Raw genomic sequence first — 17,951 nt, 5'->3', positions numbered from 1 at the left:
AGAGTTCACTCAGACTCACATCCATCGAGTCAGTGATGCCATCCAGCCATCTCATCCTCTGTCATCCCCTTCTCCTCCTGCCCCCTTCCCTCCCAGCATCAGGGTCTTTTCCAATGAGTCAGCTCTTTGCATCAGGTGGTCAAAGTATTGGAGTTTTAGCTTCAACATCAGTCCTTCCAGTGAACACCCAGGACTGATCTCCTTTTGGATGGACTGGTTGGATCTCCTTGCAGTCCAAGGGACTCTCCAGAGTCTTTTCCAACACCACACTTCAAAAGCATCAATTCTTCGGCACTCAGCCTTCTTTATAGTCTAACTCTCACATCCATACATGACCACTGGAAAAACCATAGCCTTGACTAGACGGACCTTTGTTGACAAAGTAATGTCTCTGCTTTTGAATATGCTGTCTAGGTTGGTCATAACTTTCCTTCCAAGCAGTAAGCGTCTTTTAATTTCATGGCTTCAGTCACCATCTGCAGTGATTTTGGAGCCCAGAAAAATAAAGTCACCCACTGTTTCTACTGTTTCCCCATCTATTTCCCATGAAGTGATGGGACCAGATGCCATGATCTTAGTTTTCTGAATGTTGAGTTTTAAGCTAACTTTTTCACTCTCCTCTTTCACTTTCATCAAGAGGGTCTTTAGTTCTTCTTCACTTTCTGCCATAAGGGTGGTGTCATCTGCATATCTGAGGTTATTGATAGTTCTCCTGGCAATCTTGATTCCAGCTTGTGCTTCTTCCAGCCCAGCGTTTCTCATGATGTACTCTGCCTAGAAGTTAAATAAGCAGGGTGACAGAATATAGCCTTGACGTATTCCTTTTCCTGTTTATAACCAGGCTTTTATTCCACGTCCAGTTCTAACTGTTGCTTCCTAACCTGCATACAGGTTTCTCAAGAGGCAGGTCAGGTGGTTTGATATTCTCATCTCTTTCAGAATTTTCCACAGTTTATTGTGATCCACACAGTCAAAGGCTTTGGCATAGTCAATAAAGCAGAAATAGATGTTTTTCTGGAACTCTCTTGCTTTTTCAATGATCCAGTGGATGATGCCAAAGAAGGCAATGGCAACCCACTCCAGTACTCTTGCCTGGAAAATCCCATGGACAGAGGAGCCTGGTAGGCTGCAGTCCATGGGGTTGCGAAGAGTTGGACACGTAAGCGACTTCACTTTCACTTTTCACTTTCATGCATTGGAGAAGAAAATGGCAACCCACCCCAGTGTTCTTGCCTGGAGAATCCCAGGGGTGCAGGAGCCTGGTGGGCTGCCGTCTATGGGGTTGCATAGAGTCTGACACAACTGAAGCGACTTAGCAGCAGCAGCAGCAGCGGATGTTGGCAATTTGATCTCTGGTTCCTCTGCCTTTTCTGTAACCAGCTTGAACATCTGGAAGTTCACAGTTCACATATTGCTGAAGCCTGGCTTGGAGAATTTTGAGCATTACTTTACTAGCGTGTGAGATGAGTGCGATTGTGCGGTAGTTTGCGCATTCTTTGCATTGCCTTTCTTTGGGATTGGAATGAAAACTGCCCTTTTCCAGTCCTGTGACCACTGCTGAGTTTTCCAAATTTGCTGGCGTATTGAGTGCAGCACTTTCATAGCATCACCTTTCAGGATTTGAAATAGCTCAACTGGAATTCCATCACCTCCACTAGCTTTGTTCGTAGTGATGCTTCCTAAGGCCCACTTGACATTGCATTCCAGGATGTCTGGCTCTAGGTGAGTGATCACACCATCATGATTATCTTGGTCGTGAAGATCTTTTTAGTACAGTTCTTCTGTGTATTCTTGCCACCTCTTCTTAATATCTTCTCCTTCTGTTAGGTCCCTACCATTTCTGTCCCTTAGTGTGCCCATCTTTGCACGAAATGTTCCCTTGGTATCCCTAAATTCTTGAAGAGCTCTGTAGTCTTTCCCATTCTGTTGTTTTCCTCTATTTTTTCGCATCGAACGCTGAGGAAGGCTTTCTTATCTCTTCTTGCTATTCTTTGGAACTCTGCATTCAAATGGGTATATCTTTCCTTTTCTCCTTTGCTTTTCGCTTCCCTTTTTTTCACAGCTATTTGTAAGGCCTCTTCAGACAGCCGGTTTGCTTTTTTGCATTTCTTTTTCTTGGAGATGGTCTTGATCCCTGTCTCCTGTACAGTGGCACAAACCTCCGTCCATAGTTCATCAGGCACTCTGTCTATCAGATCTAGTCCCTTAAATCTATTTCTCACTTCCACTGTATAGTCATAAGGGATTTGATTTAGGTCATACCTGAATGGTCTAGTGGTTTTCCCTACTTTCTTCAATTTCAGTCTGAATTTGGCAATAAGGAGTTCATGATCTGAGCCACAGTCAGCTCCCAGTCTTGTTTTTGCTCACTGTATAGAGCTTCTCCATCTTTGGCTACAAGGAATATAATCAGGCTGATTTTGGTGTCGACCATCTGGTGATGTCCACATGTAAAGTCTTCTCTTGTGTTGTCAGAAGAGGGTGTTTGCTCTGACCAGTGCATTATCTTGGCAGAATGCCATTAGCCTTTGCCCTGCTTCATTCTGTACTCCAAGGCCAAATTTAATCACACTCTAATTACAGTACTGTATTCTTTTCCACTGTTATAAATGTTTACAATAATTTCATGCTTTTTATGAACACAATTTCTAATGGCAGTGAGGAGAGATCTCAGTTGACTTAACTGCTCCCGAGTAGTAGGGTATTCACCTGTTTCCCGTTTTGTCACTGTTAGTAAGAACACTGCTATGTGTGTTTCAGAATACTTCTTGCAGATAGGCTCCTGAAGGAGAGAGTCATTGAGTCAAAAGATGTGTGCTTCTTCAAGGGTTTTTTTCAAGTCAGGTGTACTGAGGGATAATTTACATAGAGTAAAATTCACCCTTTTATATATATAAAGTCTTAAAGCCACCCCAAGAATTAAGATATAAATGAAGAAAAAAATTGATGAAAAAAGAGATGTAGATGATTTCTTTCGCCTGAGGAAGTTTTCTGGTGTTGTCTCTTGTTGACTCCTGTCTTTGCCCTCAGCCTTTGGCCATCACTGATCTGTTTTCTATACCTATATATTTGTCTTTCCATGAATGTCTTCTGAATGAAGTTAGGCTCAAGTTTCCCTTTGAGGGTTTTTTTTTTTTAGGCTTTTTCCACTTAAATCTGGAGCTTTGGAGATTCATCTGAGTTGTGTGTATCTGCAGTTTGTCCCTTTTTATTGCTGAATAGTATTCCATCTAGAGATGTATGACGGTATGTCTATGTGTTCACCACTTGATGGACATCTGGATTGTTTCTAAATTTTGGTAATCATGAATAGCTGCTATATAAATATTTGCATAGTAGTTTTTATGTGAGCAAAAGTTTTCATTTCTCTTGGATAAATACCAAAGGGTGAGATTGCTGAGTTGATGGTCAGTGTGTATTTAACTTTATAGGAATATGCCAAACTGTTTTCCAAAGTTGCCAAAACATTTTGTATTCTCACTAGCAATTTATGAGAGTTCTAGTTGTTCCACCTTCTTTCCAGCACTTGGTATCTTCAGGGCTCTTTTTTTTTTTTGGCATAGCTATCCAGTGGCATCTCATTGCCAATTTAATGTGCACTTCCTTAATGACTAAGGATGTTGAGGATCCTTTTGTGTGCTTATTTCCATCCATATCTCTTCTTCGGTAAAATGTCTGTTCAAGTTTCTATTTTTAAAAATTCAGTTGTTTGTGTTGTTACCAACCTACGAGAGTGCTTGGTACATTCTGAGTACAAGTCCTTTATCAGATTTTTATTTTTTGCCAAACATTTTCTCCCAGTCACGCCTTGTCATTTCATTTTCTCAATGAGAAACCATTGAGAAAGAGAAGATGGTTTTAATTTTGGTGAAGTCTTGCTTATACCAAGATTACAAACCAAGATTATAAAGCTTTTTCTCCTTTCTTCCCTTTGGACATATTATAGTTTTAGGTCTATGGTCCTTTTTGAGTTCATTTTTGTACATAGTGAGAGGTATGGGTTAAGCTTCATTTTTTTTCAAATAGATGTCTAATTATTCCATTAAATCGACCACATGTGTGTGGGCCTATTTCTGGTCTCTGTTGTGTCCCACTGGTCTGAGTGTCTTTCCTTTTGTCAGCAGCACGCTGTCTCAATTACTGTAGCTTTTTAGTAAGTCTTGGCCTTATTGAATGAATTCCACAACTTTGTTGTTGTTTTTCAAAATTGTTTTGAGTTTTCATTGTTGAGTTCTCATATATGCCAGTTATTAGCCCTCCTAACATATTCTCAGTCTTGCCACCAAGGGGACCCACTCCTCTCCACTTCTAATCCCTTAAATTAGATTTGTCACAATTTAGGATTTCATGGCTGTAAGGGACTTTCTAGGTTTCTTCCTCAGGGTTTTGAAAATGTGCCCGGCCTCCTCATCGTGCCTTTACTGGGCTTCCTAGTGGCTCAGACGGTTAAGAATCTGCCTGCAAGGCAGGAGACCTGGGTTCGATCTCCGGGTTGGGAAGATTCCCTAGAGAAGGGAATGGCAACCCACTCCATTATTCTTGCCTGACCATTATTCCATGGACAGAGGAGATTCTGTCCTCTATACCTGGCCTTCTTATTGAGCCTTTACTAGTGCCTAGGATACCTCCCCATCCCCAGCTTCTGCCTTCCCCCTCATGTCTTCTTCCAGCTTCCTGGAAGGATCCTCCTGACCTTTAGCTCAGTTTATGTTTCCTCTGCCCTGGGAAGACTTTCTCGCTTCTTCCCCCAGTTTCTGTTGAGAGTGTATTTACCTTTTTTAGCACACACAGCCTGATATGTTGAAGTTGTATTTCTGCTTGACTGCAAGCTTTTTGAGGTCCGGAACAGATGATTTCATAGACCCAGTGCCTTCCATGGAGCCTGCGCGAGGTCAGAGGTCAGTAATTGTTTGTTGGCTGAATGTTGGGAATCTGGGAAACCGATTCCCCAGAGGTAGATTCCTTGCTCACAGCTGGTATCCTGGCTTTCAGTCTTTGCTGGCTTCCTTTCAAACCACCTTTTCTTCCTTGTATTACTCTTTTTGTGACTTATTTCCATGCTGCTTTTCGAGTGAATAAGAAAATGTCATAGCTCTTAAACGCTGTTTTGTCCATCATTTTGGTGATAAGAAAGGATGATACCCTCATCCCCTCATCTGCCATAAGGTGATAGCTTTTAACTTGTGAAGTCTAAGAATCCGGTCTCCTATTTCAGTGTCAAGTGTTCGTGTGCAGATAACTCAGCAGTGTTTAGACCCTTCCTGTGTTCATCCTGCTACCATGTATTTTCTTTCACTACTGCTATGAAAGCACCCCAATCCCAGATTTTGTTGCCCTGTATCAGGATCTAGCTGCTCCTAACGGTAATGACTAGGAGTGCTTTGTGTAATGTCAGGGCCACAGTGGTTAAAGATTTAAAATAGAGTCCTTCCCTGACACTATAGCCTGTATTGAGCCATGCTACTGTCTGAAGCGTGGACATATTCCATACAGGGAAGCAGTTAAAGGGAGAAGAGAGGTTATCTGATTGACCTTAATCACTGGAGTAGTTCAATTAATGATTGAAGTGGTTTGCATCTACCAGAAAGATGGCAGATTTTACCAAATTCTCCAAAGACAGATCCATCTGTTGGTCATTTGGGTGCTCTGTTCTGAGTGATTTGTGTCTTAATTGGGGGACTGAAGTGGTCACTTACCGGTCACCTTAGACCGTGGCAGCCAGCCGAGTGTGTTGGAGTGTGGGGAAGTTGAGATAGGCTAAAGGCTGTTCTGTGGAAGGAATACTAGGGGAGACTCAAAGGGGAGGCCTCCAGGAGTGGCTATCAGGTAGAGAGTGGGAGCAGCGAGGGCAGGGTGGCCTGCAGCGAGGGGTTCCAGGCACAGGTGGGTCCCGCGGTGGAGATTCACCTCTGCCCTTTGGCTTCCCCCATCAGCTGGCTCTCTGTGATCCCACAGTGCTTGTAGAGTGATCCCCCAGCTGTGCACGCAGAGGATCACCTGTGATCCGCACCATAACCCCTGGTAAGGGCCAGTGCCCCGTCTGATGCCCCAGGGCAGCCAGGAAGCCTTTAAACCCGTCAACTTCTGTCCCTCAGGAGAAGATCGGCTGGCGAAAGGATGCGCTGCACTTGCTGGTGTTCACCACGGACGACGTGCCCCACATTGCACTGGACGGAAAGCTGGGGGGCCTGGTGCAGCCGCACGATGGCCAGTGCCACCTGAACGAGGCCAACGAGTACACGGCGTCCAACCAGATGGTAAGGGCTGGACCCCCAGCACCGCCCTTGCGACCCTGCCTGTGGTCTGAGGCCTCACCCAGCCTTGACCACCTTCCTCCGGACTTCTCACTGACTTCCCCATCCTTTCTTCGGACTGGGTTTCTATTCCATCTCCTCCAACTGGGCTTCCAGAACTCCTGCTCATCATTACCTTAGAGCATTTCTCAAGGATTTCTGTAGCTGGTTCAGCTTTCTGCTGTTGTGCACCCACACGAGAAATGTTTAGTTGAAGGAAGAGGTGGGTGAGACAGGATAGATGTCAAAGGGAAGAGGCGATTTTACACGAGAGAGAGGACTGTGTTCCGCAGAGGAAAAAAACTGGGACAGAAGTTATGAGGCAAGACCAGCAAAGACTAGACTTCCTGGTTTCTAGAAATGGGTTTCCTGAGGCCCTGCGTTCCATCAGTGTTGGGGCAGGTGGCAGGTGTCCTGTACTGGCTGAGAAGCCCCAAGGACTTGCCACTCTCGGTAGTCTATCACTGTGGTTGTGCAGTTAAATAGAATTTATGCAGAATTTCAAACATACAATAGGCCAGTAAATGAACTTCTACCTACCTGTCACCCAGACCCAACAATTAAGATTTTTTTCACACGTGCTGTACAAAGTTTGTTTTTTCTTCCCAAATATCCTCTTCCTTCCCAGATGCGCTTTCCAGAGTGCATTTGGTAGAATGGGTGACTAGAGAGAAATTCTTTCTAAGTCTTGCTGGACTAACCTATTTTCTCCAGTTTTAAGAGGTGGTCAAAAATAATGGAGTCCAGAGAAAGAACTCCTAACTATACTACCTGATAACTGTAGAACCTCACTGATGAGGAGTCCTGGACCCATTCAGTTCAGTTCAGTTCAGTCTCTCAGTCGTGTCCAACTCTTTGCGACCCCATGAATCGCAGCACACCAGGCCTCCCTGTCCATCACCAACTCCCGGAGTTCACTCAGACTCACTTCCATCGAGTCAGTGATGCCATCCAGCCATCTCATCCTCTGTCATCCCCTTCTCCTCCTGCCCCCTTCCCTCCCAGCATCAGAGTCTTTTCCAATGAGTCAACTCTTCGCATGAGGTGGCCAAAGTACTAGAGTTTCAGCTTTAGCATCATTCCTTCCAAACCCATTATCAGCCCTTAAAAGCCTTCAGGACTTTGTTAAGCTGCCTTGCAGCATCCTTCAGGGAGCATTCTCCCTCCCTCCCTCCTCTGTACCCCTTCCCACACCACAGCCCAACTTGTCCAAATGTCAGCAGCCTTTTCTGCCCATTCTGAGCCGTGAGAGGACTGAGCAGAACCTGTGTAGGACATTGGCAGGCCCAGCACTGGGCATGGGAAAAGGAAAATAGGGCAAGGAGATCAGGAAGAAAGTCTTAGGGGAGAGAGGACAGATAAACAGGTGCTGATGGCAGGATGTGGTCACTGCTGTCTTGCTGGCTTCCCCACTCTGCCGCATTCCTGCGGAAGGGATGGAAACATGGACCAAGTGTGGGAGACCTCCACTCATCACTTCTCCATTCTGGGTTGAGAGGGGCAGGAGGAGTGAGTCTGGTTTGGTGGGTTCCAGAGGGTCCTTTCCTGGAGAATCTTCCCTACATAGTTTCTCAGTAAGGAGCTGCCCAGGGGGCTTAGCTGGGGAAGGGACTGCTAGGGGAAGATGCTTATTATCTGCACAGGTGATGAGTTACTGAGTGCATGTTAGAGCCAGGTGCTAGTGTCTCTACTTGCAAGAAATGTTACAGCCTTGACTTTTGCCTTGGCCCTAGGACTATCCATCCCTTGCCTTGCTCGGAGAGAAATTGGCAGAGAACAACATCAACCTCATCTTTGCAGTGACGAAAAACCACTATATGCTCTATAAGGTACACTTGAAAGGGAGCAAGGGAGGCTGGTGGACTGAACCTGGGGGGCCTGCTGACTCTCAGATGATTGGGAGAATGGAATATGGGGCCACGTGAAGTGTGGGGCGGCTGCATGAGGAGTGTTAACAGCCCTGCTCTGTGTGGGCAGAGATCCAAAGGAGCGTGGAGTATAGTCCTGTCTTGATCTAGTGGAAAATGATGGTATTGAGGAAGCTCTTAAGCATTCATATAGCAGAGCATACCAAGCGAGTTAAACATATGGTTTCTAATTTGATAATGAGGGAAACAGTATCAATTCCTGTTTTTCAGATGATGAAATGGAAACACCCAGGGAATAGGGAAGGAAGATATAAAAGGAAGATGTGCAGAGAGAAAACTAGGCGTACATGTAGACAGGCTGCATGCAGAGTCTGTGTGCCTTCCCGCAGAGTGTGGGAGACCAGTGGGTTAGTCTGGGGCAGGAATTTCCAAAGAAAACAGTAAGTGTCTTGAGTGCACAGAGCGGTCTGTATGAGTCTGTTACAAGACTTTCCCCAGTCATCCCACGGGCCACCGCTCTACTCTCCCCTCATGAATGTGCTTCTCCCCCACAATCATGGGCAAATCACCTTTCACTAGAACTCTCCTGTGAGCTGCTCCCGGAGTGTTCGTGTCAGTTGGTGTGAAGCCCAGCTCACCTCTGACATCCTTTGAAATGAGAGGTCATGAGAAGTTCATCCCCACCTCCAGAACGGTCAACCCCAGTCCCCTCTCTCTGCTGCTCTTAAATATCCGCAAGAGAACCTTTGTCTGAAGGTGTGTTTCTACTGTACCTGCCTGAGATGATCATTGATAAAATGCCACTTATATCTTCTTAAGTTCTTACCTTCTTTTGGTCTGAATCAATTTTAGATGAAAACAAGAGAAAGAGATTTTTTTTTTGTCTTTGTTTAGTGAAGATAGCAGGATAGGACATGGCCATTTACAGGGATCAGTTTTGGAGAGGTGGTTGCACGGGCTGTACTCCAGATGCTTCAGGAGGGAAGAGACCCACCTTGGCTTAAGCCAGCCTTGCTCAGAACCAAGTACACCTCACTCAGGGAGGAAGCATGTCCAGTCCAAGGCAGGCTGAGGGTGGTGGCTATTTCTAGATGTTTCTGTCACTTTAGTAAGTGACATACACAGGCCTTGGTACCAGTGAAAGAAGAAAGGCAGCCACGTCAAGGCAGCCTGCTTTGCCAAGGACTTCACCCAGAGATACCAGACCTCCTTGGAAGGCACCATTCCCATTCAGTTCCCTGCTAAGGAAAGAGACTGTCTTGGAGACCACTGGCAGAGTTTCCTCTTTCACTCTTCCTGGACAGGTTGAGGGCATCTTTGAACGGAAACTGGGAATACCTACGTAGTCTAGAAGAGAGGACAAGAACATTGAGAATATATTGATTCTGGTGGTGGTGGTGGTTTAATCACTAAGTCGCATCCAACTCTTGCAAACCCATGGACTGTAGCCTGCCAGGCTCTTCTGGCAGGCGAGAATCCTGCCAGAGATCAAACCTGCATCTCTTGCATTGCAGGAGGATTCTTTACCATTGAGCCACCAGGGCTCCCTATATTGACACTAGAGGATGGAATTTCAGAGCGTTTTCCAGTACATGCCAGAGAGGAGGGGTCTCCAGGAAGAAGCCTGATGTTGTACTTTAGAAACACATCTTGTCAGACCCTTCTCACTCAGACCTTGCAGAACCGAGATTCCACAGCCTACTGCAACAGCTCCATTCCCTTGTGCTTGGTGTGGTATCTCTGAGTTCTGGTGCCAGTGAGTGGCAGAAGCAGTGCGGAGGGCCCTGACCATTCTAGCTCAGTAGGGCAGTGTTCACTGTTGGACAGGATGGAAAGGCAGAGTGGGCTCATTTATTTTCTTTTGTTTTTTTCTCGCAAGAATTTTACAGCCCTGATACCTGGAACAACAGTGGAGATTTTACATGGAGACTCCAAAAATATTCTTCAACTGATTATCAATGCGTACAATGTAAGTCACCAATTTCTTCTCCCACCTTCACCCCCACCCTCTCCCCCTGGGGCTCCAGGAGCTGGTGCAGACTCAGGTTGGAAGGGCGCCATTGTGCTGGGGTGCTTGGTTCCGTGTGTTGCCTCCTGCCTCTTGAGTTTAGCACCTTCCTCCTCCGTTTGGATTCGGGGTAGAGAAGGCATCCTGTCTCTGCATCGGTCTCCCCTCACCCCTGCCACACCTTGACTCACATTGTAAGCGGATCCCAGTGAAGCAGCAAATGGCTCAGTCAGTCTCTGGCTGGTGGCCCTGGGATGTGCTTGGGTTCTGACTTTGTGGTAACCCCGGTCCCCGTTAGGGCACCACGCTTGGGTGGTGGGTACTGCTCTTCATCCATCCAGGTGCCTGGGCCATCCTGCCACTGTGTTCCCTGTGGCAAGAAGTGAGAAGCACGCTCACTGCTCGCCTCCTAGCAGGACTGAAATCCCCCAGGCTCCTGGAGCTCCACATTGAGCCATAGACTAAAATGGATCAGAAGAATCCAACAAGAGTCCACAATAGTTCTTTTGCCTACTTGCGTAGGCTCTAATTGTATTCAGGTCCTTTTCACGGGAGCCTGCGGGGCTGTTGAATACTGTGCTATTGTAGCTCCATTAGCCTGACTCTGCTGTAGTAATAAGTACGGTGCTTAAGGACATGATTTAGGGGGTCACTGCTGCATCCCAAGCCAGTCATCTGCCATTCTCAAATCTCTCTCCATCCCACCCCCTTCCCTCCATTCCTAACACCCAAAAAGTGCTTGACGCAGACCTCCTCTCCTCGGGGAAATGACGAGCCCCGATTCTTGTGCTGGCACGTATGTGCCCCTCCCTGTGAAGCCTCCAGTGCCCACCCAGCCCCTCATGAGGCCTGGTGGTTCCCGAGTTGGAATTCAGAGTGCATCTGCCTATTAAAAACAAAGTTCTACATAGAGTAAGTGTAGTTTAGCTGGCTCTAGTATGTAGACTAGACCCGTGGGCTAACCTAGGAATACAGTCAACTGCACTGGCATCACACGGTATTAGAAAAACTGTCTTACTTTCCCATGAATGATTTACACATGCACATTTGGAGCTCTGTCTTTCCAGCTGAATTTGTTTCCTACTGTGGTAGCCTTATTTGGGGTCACAAAATGCTGCTGTGCTAGACCAGGGGCTGTAGGTAATACCCTTGTTACGGAGGACCTGGAGCATAGGGTGCCAGCCCTCTCCTGGTCCTGAAGGCGGTGAGTGGGTGGCAGTAAGGAGTTGGGGCAGGTTTTCCTGCCTGCCCGTACCTGTCCCCCGATTCTGTGCAGCTAAGGGTCCTCTTTCTCTCATACATACTCTGATCCTCATTCTTGAAACTTCCTGTTGAGAGAAACTGGATTTCCTTCTCCTTCCTAACTCACTCCTCTCACACTAACATCCTCTTTTCTGATCTCTGACCTTTAATCTTCATCGTGTCTAGCACGGAGCCCAGTGAGACCAGGTCTCCGGGTTAGCTACGCTTTGTGGTTTTCAGATTCCTGCAGTGTGTGGAGGCATAATGTAGTGAGGGAGTCTGAGCAGGGTGTGTGTGAGGGAGGGCCCAGGCCTGCCCCACGTCACCTCTGTCCTAAGGGCCCCCCTCACCGTGATACCCAGGGTCTCAAGCTCTGGATATGAACAGGGGGGTCAGAACGAGAGCCAGAGGCCAGCCCTGGACTGATTGCCCCATCCTGCTGGAGTCCTAGGGCTTGAAGACCCCTGGGTTAGCAGGGGGACTGTTGCTGACCGGCTCTCAACCGTGGAATGACCACTGCTTACCTCTTGCCAGGCCAGAGCCTTTGGGGAAGAAATGGCTGAAAGGTGACTATGTCCTGAACTCCGGCATGGGGTGCAGGTTTCTCCTGGGCTTCTGGGGAGGAACCGTCTCCCAGCATCTCCACCCTCAGTCAGCTCCTGAGTTCTGACATCCTGGGTAGCTGGCAGCCAGCTGCTCTCCCTCTGAGGCACGGTGCAATGACCTGAGCAGGACTCACGACAGATGAATTCGCTTTCTTAATGGAAACCCAGGGGCCTGGGTTAGGCAGAGTTCTGGAGGGGAGCAGGGAGCCCTCTCTGTGGCTGAGGATTCCGGAACAGGCAGAGTAGAGAGAAGATCTATTCCAGGCAGGGGCTACATTTGGAACCTGGAGTGAGCCCCCAAGGACCTCTATGGGTCCAGTACTATAGCTGCTCCCTGAGTTAGATTGGTGTGTCTGAAAGGAAACATGTCAGGAAACCAGACTCTGTGACTCCAGAGTGAGTGTGTGAAACCCGCCCTTTAAAATGGGCATTTCTGGAATACGATCCAAAGTAGCTATTCAAATTCAGTAGAAAAAGAAAACAGCTTTCTTGAGAAGTAATTAACAAACTGTAATTTATAATGCACTGTACAGATTTAAAGTGCATGCTTTGATAAGTTTTTGACAGTTGTACACACCTGTAAAATCATCACCCCAGTGAACGTGTCAGTCACCCTGAAAAGTTGGGACCCTTGGTCGCTCCCTACTTCTGCTCTTTCCTTCAGTGGAAATTTTAAAGAAATACATTAACTATAGAAATGTGAAACAGCAAGGTGTTCAGAGCCAAGTCTAGCTGGTGGGAGCTGTGTTGGGGGGCACGTTGGTGTTCTGTGTTCATTAGCACCTGATTCATTGGCTGCGGTCCTCTCTGGTAAGGACTGGCCTTGGCCGCCCACACGTCTCCTGGATTTGAGCCTGCACGGGTCCCTGTGTATGTGTGTACTTTGGCCTGTGGTGGGGGCTCTGGTTATCCTTTCACCTGCTCCTCTGCCGGGTCAGGGTCAGGGCATGGCTCTAACTGGACTGTTTGTGTTTCTTGGCGTCACCTTCCCGCCTCCGCACTTTGTGGTGGATTTCCTATGAGTCACACAGGCATGACTAAGTGTGGTGTGGACGCCTGCCTCCCCCAGTGCTGGCACACCATCTGTGGGGACATCCTGAAGGGACTGCAGCGGAACACACGTATCGGACGAGGTGGTGTGACTCGAGGCTGGGGAGGGAGCGCAGCAGGAAGGGTGTGTCTAACGTATCGTCTCGCAGAATCGAGTCTGTTGTTCTCAGCTTTCATGGTGGGACGTCTGCACCTCTGGGCTCTGATTGCTACATTTTTTCTCGCTATGCCAGATTCTTCATTGTAAGGGATCCCCGGTGTGGAGCTTTGCGCTACGGTTCTGGGTTCCCTTCCAGAGCTTGGAGGTAGGGCACTCGGTGCACGAATGTGCGTACACACGACACCAAGCATTGTGTCACATAGACAAAGGGAGGGTCGAACTCGGGGAGAAATTCTGGGGGTCCCTTTTCAGGATGAGCAAGAACAGGGTGTGCTGGACGCCACTAGAGCTGCACGTGGAGGGTGACGTCAGAGGCCTCCTCACCCAGCACATGGTTTTCTTTTCTCTGTTGCCATACGGTCTGCTCTTCCCGCTCCACAGCTGGCCTGCCTTAAAATGATAGCAGATGTCACCTAGCCTGGGTATTTAACAGCCTTTAAACTTCTTGACGTTGTCTACTCGTTCTAGGCTGTGAGGAATAAGGAATCATATTCAGAAACAAATTTGGGAGGAGTTCATTGAATTTCAGGAGTGACAAATAATGTTTTCATACATCACAACTGCATTGGCTGTGGCTTTGATTTTCTACTGTATCCTGTACCCCAGCCACTTCTTCCTTCCTTCATTCATTCAACAAACAGAGACAGCTTAACGTGTGGCAGGCGTCATGCTACCTCCTGGGGATAAAACTGAACAGAACACAGTGCTGCCCTCCAGAAACTCATAATCTTTGAGGGGAGACTGACTCAACCAGGATACGCCCTAAGCATCCACCTCCCTGAGGTCAGAGCCAGTTTCCAGTTAAGAAGTGTATAACTGCAGAGAGCACTGCAGGGGGACCCAGAAGGCCCGGTTCTGATCCTGCCTGCCCCTGCCAGCTAAGTGGCCTCAGTTCCCACTTCATAAAATGGGAAGTTTGAACTGAATAATCTCCACAGTTCCTACCCTTGCTAACATCTTAAAGCGTTTCTCATTCCAGAGACTGCATGGGGATCGAGAATAATACACACTGTGGATCTGAACACAAAGCTTAGGGGTCTCGTGGCCAGAGTAGGACATAAGATTCCATGTCCATCTGCTACAGTTACCCATGCATCGACTAGGAGTTCAGTCCTCAGAGTCCCCTTCCTCCGCCAGATTCCCCGTTAATTCTTCCAGGCAGTAGCTTCAGGAGATCTTGATGGCAAGTACTGATGCTTCTTCCCAATGTCTTGTTTGTGAGCCATGGGGCCTTCGCATTTCATGAGACTGAGCCTAAGGAATTTAAATAGCTCCAGTCTACCTAGCTCTTTAATGATAAACTGCTTTGCCTCATCCTCACTTACTCACAATTAAAATATACAATTTTAATTTACCTCATCTTCCAAAAATTTTCTTCCGCTAAGCCTGAGCTGCCTAGCATAGCTGTTGTTAAAAATATCCATCTTTCCCTCCATCCATCCATTCAATAAAAGTTTATGTTCAGTCCTAGAGAGAAATATGCTATGGTCCTTGGAATTCACAGCTCAGTGGGGAGAACAGATTTGTAAAAAAAACTGACCACATTTAGCAGGGCTTCCCTGGTGGCTCAGCAATAAAGAATCCACGTGCAATGCAGGAGATGCAGGTTTGATCTCTGGGTTAGGGAAGATTCCCTGGAGAAGGAAATGGCAAGCCACTCCAGCATTCTTGCCTGGGAAATCCCATGGACAGAGGAGGCTGACAGGCTACAGCCCATGGGGTTGCAGAGAGTAGGACACGGCTGAGTAACTGAACAGCAACAGATTGCGTTCAGCAAAGCTGTGCGTGCTGAGTGGCACTCTCACAGTCCTCCGCCAGTGGAGGCTGGCACTACCAAGAGAAGAGGAAGTGGATTTAAGAGAGAATATTTTTAGAGTTGTAGAAGCACTTAGACAATTTGTGGCAAAAGGAGAGACTATTTTTTGCAGAGAGTGTTTTCAATAAGCTGTTAATGTGTTGGGAAAACTGCATATTTAACTAATGCAGGTTTAACACTTCATGCTCAGCAGGAAAAAAAAAAAAAAAGATAAGCAGCCCTAGGAGAGCGGGAAGTAGTTCTGCCTTCCTCTGCCCAAAGCCTTGTTGCTGGAGTGCACCCGAGGAGGGTGGTAGAGGCTGAAGGGCCGTCAGCTGATCTGGGGAGGGAGATCCATGTGTCTCTTGGAATGTGTGTGCAACCTGCTATTCTGAGTGTATTTAGTGTATAAAAAATCCTTTTTGTAAGATGTACCTTAATTACAAGTTAGTTAGTTCATTTGGCCTCTGTCTCCAAAGTATATCCTCCTTAGAGATTTTCAGTGGCGATTTTTAAAACTTGGAGACGTACAGACGATTGTGTAGACTTTTCACAAATTAAATACACCCTTAGTATTGAGCCACCCAGGCCAAAATGGAATATTACTATTATTGACTCCAGAACTCCTATGTCCTCTTCTATTACTATCCCCCAGGGGATAGTATAAATAAGCAGAATCATAGATTGTATGCTGTGCACATCTGGTTTCTTTTGGACTATGTGATATTTATGAGATTCATCTGTGTGGCAACAGGCAGTCATGTTTCATTCATTCTTGTACTGTATGGTATTCTACATGAGCACACCATAATTTGGAACAAAAATTCTGTTCTATCGATAAGCATTTGGCTAGTTCCAGTTTCTAGCTGTTAGAGACAGTGTTGCTGTGAGCATTGTTGTATGTGTCTGCTGGTCAGTACACATCTCTGTTGGATATGATCCTGATGTGAATTGCTTGTCTAAGGTTGACCTAAGCATTAGTAGGTACCAACTGATGTTTTTCTTGAGGGTTGTACCAGTGCACACTCCCACCAGCAGGGTTTGAGAGCCCCAGTTGCCCCAACTCCGTTCCAACATTTGGTGTTTTTAGTCTTTTATCTTTTCTATTCTGATGGATAATTTTAACTTGATTTTGGTTTCATCTATTGTCTTGAGGACATATCCACACATAAGATGTTATGTTCTCTCAGAAAGTAGTTGAGAGCTCATGAATGTGGACCTCATCTGATGGGGGATGGATGTGATGGTGAGCAGTGGAGGGTGGGTTCCAGGAGAAAGTGCCTGCTGAGCTGATGGGAAGGGATGATAAGGAGCTGGTCAGGGGAGGAGAGAGAGGAGCAGTTGAGCAAAGGACCGTAACCCCAGGCATGTGCAAGGCCCATAGTCTAGGGAGCACCTGGCAAGATATGAAGAGCTCCATGTCTAAAGCTGAGGGTGGGGATGAGAGATGGCTCTGCAGAGATGAGCAGGGACAGTTCATCACCCTTGGAATCAGATGAGGTTATTGTGCGGCAGGTGGACCACTAGCCACTTCTCTGAGCTCCCAGAGGGAGACCTCAGGCCCAGCCTAGTACGATGGTGTGTGGGTGTGGAGAGGAGGAAAGGGATGAGGGAGGAGCAGCGAACCTAGCTCACTGGCTCTCACCTTGGCTTGAGACCCCAGAGTCAGAGGAAGCCATGTGGGCATCGGAGAACCAGTGTGGAGAGCATCTCAGCTGTAGCCTTGACTGAGTGGTTCCGGCTTCTTCTCTCTCTGTTCAGAGCATCCGGTCTAAAGTGGAGCTGTCTGTCTGGGATCAGCCTGAGGATCTTAATCTCTTCTTCACTGCTACCTGCCAGGACGGTGTATCCTACCCTGGTCAGAGGAAGTGCGAGGGCCTGAAGATCGGGGACACGGTAAGTTCTCACCTCCTCATATGCTTAGACTTGTTAACACTGGTCATTGTGCTTTGGCTTCTGATAACTTTTGTGACTTACTAGAGGCCTTTGGGAGTTTGTATTCTGTCTTCCACTCAGCCTTCTCTGTGCTGTGCCTTCAAGATGCAGGTGGACTTCTTAAAAACTCCAGTCGGTACACAGCCCTCAGTATATTGGCTTCCTCAAGTTGACATGGTACCTTTGGTGCCTTTAACTTATTATTATTACCTTTGTTTGACAAGGATTAAATTGGGTTGGGGGAGTGTAAGTGGAAACCTAAAAGCCCCTGCCTTCATTCCTCGTCTCCTGGAGCTTGCTCTGTGCCTTGGGTAGTCTGATCTTCACTTTCCCCTTCTATAAAATATGAAGAAAACCTTTCACCTCTTCTGATCTGATCAGATGGAATGGATAACTCTGTCACAATGGAGGGAGCATGGATTGCCTTGTCTGAATTTAAGTGGATATAATCAAACGGTGGGGAAGAAATATCGCATATGAAGATACATTCCAAGCTAAGGACTTGAGGGGGGGAGGAAGATGTACAAGTGATGAGAACAGAGATGAAACACTGGCTCAGAGGCAGGCAGAGCGGTGATGGAGAGCCAGCCACACTTCTAGAGACTTCTGCCACCAGAAGCACCAGACAGACTATGAGATGCATTCTTTGCTTTACTGTCACTGTCGATGCTCAGAAAATGGGAAGGCAGTGAGGGTAAGTTCTCCTCTGTAATGAAAGAATCTGATTGGAGCCGGAAAAATTAGAGGGATCTTAAAGATCCATGACTGTATCTTCTGGGCTTTCATAAGCACTAATGATGGCCAAGGTGGAGATTAGCAGACATATCCTGGACTCCAGGGAAATGGCTCAGAAAGACATGGGTGGGGTCACACAGTTGCTTACACTGCAGTCTGGTCTTTTGGAGTTTCCTCATGTTCTGTAATTGATTCTGTCCCTCCTTCACCTTCCCAACTGCTCTTCACCCACTTTATGACCCACAAGCATACATCTCACC

The 17,951-nt window shown here is 47.0% G+C and overlaps 1 protein-coding gene across 1 annotated transcript in view; it reads left to right on the top strand.

The window, feature by feature from the left end:
• ITGB5 (integrin subunit beta 5) overlaps positions 1-17,951 on the top strand; it is a 116,321-nt gene that overhangs the window by 58,979 nt on the left and 39,391 nt on the right. Inside the window, exons 6-9 of the mRNA XM_070370427.1 lie at positions 6,096-6,257; positions 8,027-8,122; positions 10,041-10,130; positions 16,783-16,917. Coding sequence (XP_070226528.1) covers positions 6,096-6,257; positions 8,027-8,122; positions 10,041-10,130; positions 16,783-16,917 — 483 coding nt within the window. The remainder of the gene's footprint in view (positions 1-6,095; positions 6,258-8,026; positions 8,123-10,040; positions 10,131-16,782; positions 16,918-17,951) is intronic.

The sequence above is a fragment of the Bos mutus genome, chromosome 1 (genome assembly GCF_027580195.1).
Source record: "Bos mutus isolate GX-2022 chromosome 1, NWIPB_WYAK_1.1, whole genome shotgun sequence".
Classification (NCBI taxonomy): domain Eukaryota; kingdom Metazoa; phylum Chordata; class Mammalia; order Artiodactyla; family Bovidae; genus Bos; species Bos mutus.
The sequence above is the reverse complement of the archived record's forward strand: the minus strand, read 5'-3'. Positions and strand labels throughout refer to the sequence as shown.